At 35.5% G+C, this 3,818-nt stretch overlaps 1 protein-coding gene across 6 annotated transcripts in view; it reads left to right on the top strand.

The window, feature by feature from the left end:
- Positions 1-3,818, top strand: part of LOC107088472 (protein 4.1-like) — a 56,182-nt gene that overhangs the window by 48,433 nt on the left and 3,931 nt on the right. For 5 of the 6 annotated variants that reach the window (XM_015380659.1, XM_015380654.1, XM_015380658.1 and 2 more), the window contains 4 exons: positions 1,109-1,237; positions 1,459-1,557; positions 2,062-2,142; positions 2,876-2,990. In XM_015380659.1, the coding sequence (XP_015236145.1) occupies positions 1,109-1,237; positions 1,459-1,557; positions 2,062-2,142; positions 2,876-2,980 (414 nt within the window). In that variant the 3' untranslated portion in view covers positions 2,981-2,990. The remainder of the gene's footprint in view (positions 1-1,108; positions 1,238-1,458; positions 1,558-2,061; positions 2,143-2,875; positions 2,991-3,818) is intronic. The other variant, XM_015380655.1, reaches the window with a different exon arrangement.

The following is a 3,818-nucleotide window of genomic DNA, read 5'->3' as shown; positions in this document are numbered from 1 at the left end:
TATATATATATATATATATATATATATATATATATATATATATATATATATTTGTATACTTGCTTACAAATAGAGGTATGTGTGCGCCCCCTGGTGGTGGGCACACCCAAGGTGATTTTAAATAAAAAGAACATATTGAAACTCTAAAATTAATGGAAAAAATACATAAAAATACATATGTTAAATGTGTTTTGATCTAATTTGACATGATTTCAATCATTTAGTTTAACTGCAGTTATTTATTCTCTTTGTGCTTTGATCTCTTGGCACGTCTGTCATCAGCCAATGAATCCACAGGGACTGTTGCCAACTGAGCTACTTTGTCCTTACATTTAGCAACTTTTCAAACCATTTTAGTTACTTTTATTCATATAGAGACAAATAAGCTACTTTTCTCTGTGTTGTTGGAAACTTAAACGCTGATACTTGAAAGCACAGATCTCCGAGAAGTGGACAACAGCTCCACAATCTTCATGCGGCCTTTTATAACTATGTATCTCCGTCTAGCATCCTGATCGAGTTCAGCCAGCGAAGTAGATTAGATGCAGAAGATGATTCTTAGAAAGAAGCCGTCTTTGAATGAGTTTCAAAACTATGTCCACAGAGTCGAGCACATCCATCTCATTACCTTCTCATGAATTCAAACATGTCTGACTCTAGCATTTTTTTTTGATGAAAAAAGGTTGTAGCTTTGATCTTTAAAGTCTTGGTCTATATGACATGTTTGCTAACTCCCTGAACAGCTTTTTCACTAATTAGGTGATAAAGTATCAGAGTAAAGTTGGATAAATACAAAAGCATGCCACACTTTTCAGATTTTTAAGCTCTGGATCATTTTCCTCTTAGTATTTATGAACTACTTTGTGTTTGTCTATCACATAAAATCATGGCTGGAATGGGACCAATATTTTTGCATATTAAAACTTAGACTACATCACTGTTTTTAAGCACCGATGTCTTTGAAGCATTTCTTTACTTTATAGCCTTGGAAGTAATTGTGATGCCAAAGAGTTCCTTAATGTGTTTGATTCCAGAGCAGTCTCAGATTTCAGCCTGTTAACTACTTGTCCTTCTCCCTCGCTCCTTCCTGTCTCTCCTCCCTCCTCAGCCGCCTGTGGTAAAAACAGAAATGGTGACTATATCAGACACGTTTGCTGCCCAGAAAACTGAGATAGCAACTAAAGAGGTGCCCATCGTGCACACGGAAACCAAGACCATCACATACGAGGCCGCTCAGGTGCACATTTAGCACAGGGAGTTTTTTTTTTCTTCTTCTTCTTGTGTTTGTTAGCATTTTTATGGAAGATGTTTGTAATTTTGCTTATTAGCCGTTTTACAAAGTGCTTCCTTTCTAGCAGCTGGGCGTGGCTTCATCCAGACACAGCCTTGGAGTTTGGAGATCAGTTTGGGAATTTGCTGATGTGGCGACAATAGTCTAATTTTTCCTCTCTCACTTAGCTGGATGGTAATGGTGATGGTGAACCTGGAGTGTTGATGACCGCTCAGACGATCACATCCGAGTCTTTGTGTACCACCACAACCACACACATCACCAAGGTATGAGAAGGAACCCAGTATTATTATCATACATACATACATTTACTTAGAATTTCTTTTAGGTGTTTTTAAATTCAAGCATCTTTTTTTATTAAAAATTTCTTAATTTGAAATATAAATAAATATTTTTCCCACGTATAAAGGTATGGGTGGGAAGTTAAAGTCATACTGATACAGATATGCCTTTATAGCTGAACATTTAACCTGCGACCCTCGTCTGTTAAAATCGAAATGCTCACCTGTAAAATTTACTCATTTCTTATTTAGGAATTCATATTTATTAAGAATAATAAATAGTTGTTGTTGTTTTAAGCCTGAATTGGACCTTTTAGCTAACTGAATTTGGTGCAGATGCTTTTTTTTTTTTTATCAAAAGGGTTTTATTTTAACCCTGGAGTAAAACAAAACAGCCTGCTTGGTTTGTGACTTTCATCCCAGCTGTTTCTCACCATTGCAAATCTCCAAATGTGAGTCATCAAAGGCCTGTCCTGCGTTTTGTTCCAGACATTAAAGGGTGGGCTCTCAGAGACGAGGATCGAGAAGCGCATTGTGATCACAGGCGACTGCGACATTGACCACGATCAGGTGGGTTTTTAAGCCCCTCAGCTTGTCTCTAAGGTTTTAGCTTCATCTCAGGGTGAGTTAACCATGTAAGGAAACTCTTAGGTTGTTGGTTTAGATGTGTTCAGTTGAAACTGTGTCAGGCTTTTAAGGTTTACTCAATTGCTCTCTTTAAGATAAGAAAAACAACTGGTAAATAGATTTCTGGTGACATGTCCATCACGTTGCTGGCAGCAAGAATGCTCTTTTTATTTTCTTCACCCTTCATTTCTGCATCCAAAGAAATGTTGCCTTGTTGGATGTTTTTCTTTGTGCCTGAATGATCTTGAGAGTTTTACTTTTTTTAAATTATTATTATTTGCTATCTTTTCCTTTAAATGTCAGATATTTTGTGGCTTTTATTCTGAATTGATTTAGTTCAAATGGATTTGGATTAAAAACCCGCACGACTCTCCTTCCATTCTTTATTTAAATTGCATGTCTGTATTCTGTTTAGCTACATTTTAGGAATTTTATTCCACTTGGAATAATTTCCTAATCTAAACCCATTTACTCTACCGGTCTTCTTATTTACCAATCTATCAACCCAAGAGAGTAAAATGGTGACTGAATTTTGCATCATGCCATCATATGATGTTTCTTTATGCTTCTTATTTCATTTATTTTCTTTATTTAATCCCATCATTTTGCCCTCCTTCCCTTCCTCTGCCTGCTGTGCTTGATGTCGCCACTATGTGGCTGCCCTTGGGTACTGCAGGCATTGGCACAGGCCATTAAGGAGGCCAAAGAGCAACATCCTGACATGTCTGTTACCAGAGTGGTTGTTCATAAAGAAACTGAACTGGCTGAGGAGGAGGATTGACTGAACTCAGGTAACAATAGTAAGAATTACAGCATATTATATCCTTCATAATTCTAGAAACATTTTATGATCCAGAGGAGGTTTCATAAAGTAATTATATATTTTATTGCAATAACATAATTTTTATTTAAACAAATCTAGCCTTTAATTTCTGTCTATTTATTCAATCAGCTTTGTCTATTTCTATCTGAACTATTTCCACAGACCAAGGGGATCCAGAACATTTTATAGATATTTTTTGTTATGAATTAAAGACTCAAAGCTCAAATTTTCATCTATTATTGATATATATAATTTTTTTTGAAATTCTGGAACTAACTTCCCACCTGAGCTGTGAATCTTCTAATTGCCATACTGACAAAAGTGAGATTTTTCTATTTGTAGCGGTGCTAACTAGTATCAGCAATCCTTGCCAACAACAGCATGTTTCTCTCCATTTATAGTAACTCCTCAAACACTAAAGAGCCATGTTCACAAATACATATTTACAGCACCATGTGAGCCATCGAGTCTTTTCATTTTTCTGATGGGGAGCTGAAAACATCAGGAAAGGCTTCCTAAAGTAACCACAGTGCAAAAACTAAATTAAATCAGAATCAGAATTACTTTATACCCTCGCAGGAAATTATTTTCTGTTTACAGAAGTACAAATAGAGCAAAATTAAATATAATATAATAGGACAGAATAAAATAAGTAAATAAGTAAAATTACGACCTACACAGTAAAATTACACCTTTCTCATAATTCTATGTCTGAATGTGAGTAAAAATGTCTTCAAATTAATATATATATATTAGTGCTGTCAAAATTATTGCGTTATTATCGCGTTAACGCGAG

Source organism: Cyprinodon variegatus, unplaced genomic scaffold (assembly GCF_000732505.1).
Source record: "Cyprinodon variegatus isolate N-32 unplaced genomic scaffold, C_variegatus-1.0 Scaffold219, whole genome shotgun sequence".
NCBI lineage: Eukaryota > Metazoa > Chordata > Actinopteri > Cyprinodontiformes > Cyprinodontidae > Cyprinodon > Cyprinodon variegatus.
This window is presented reverse-complemented; position numbering and strand designations above follow the sequence as displayed.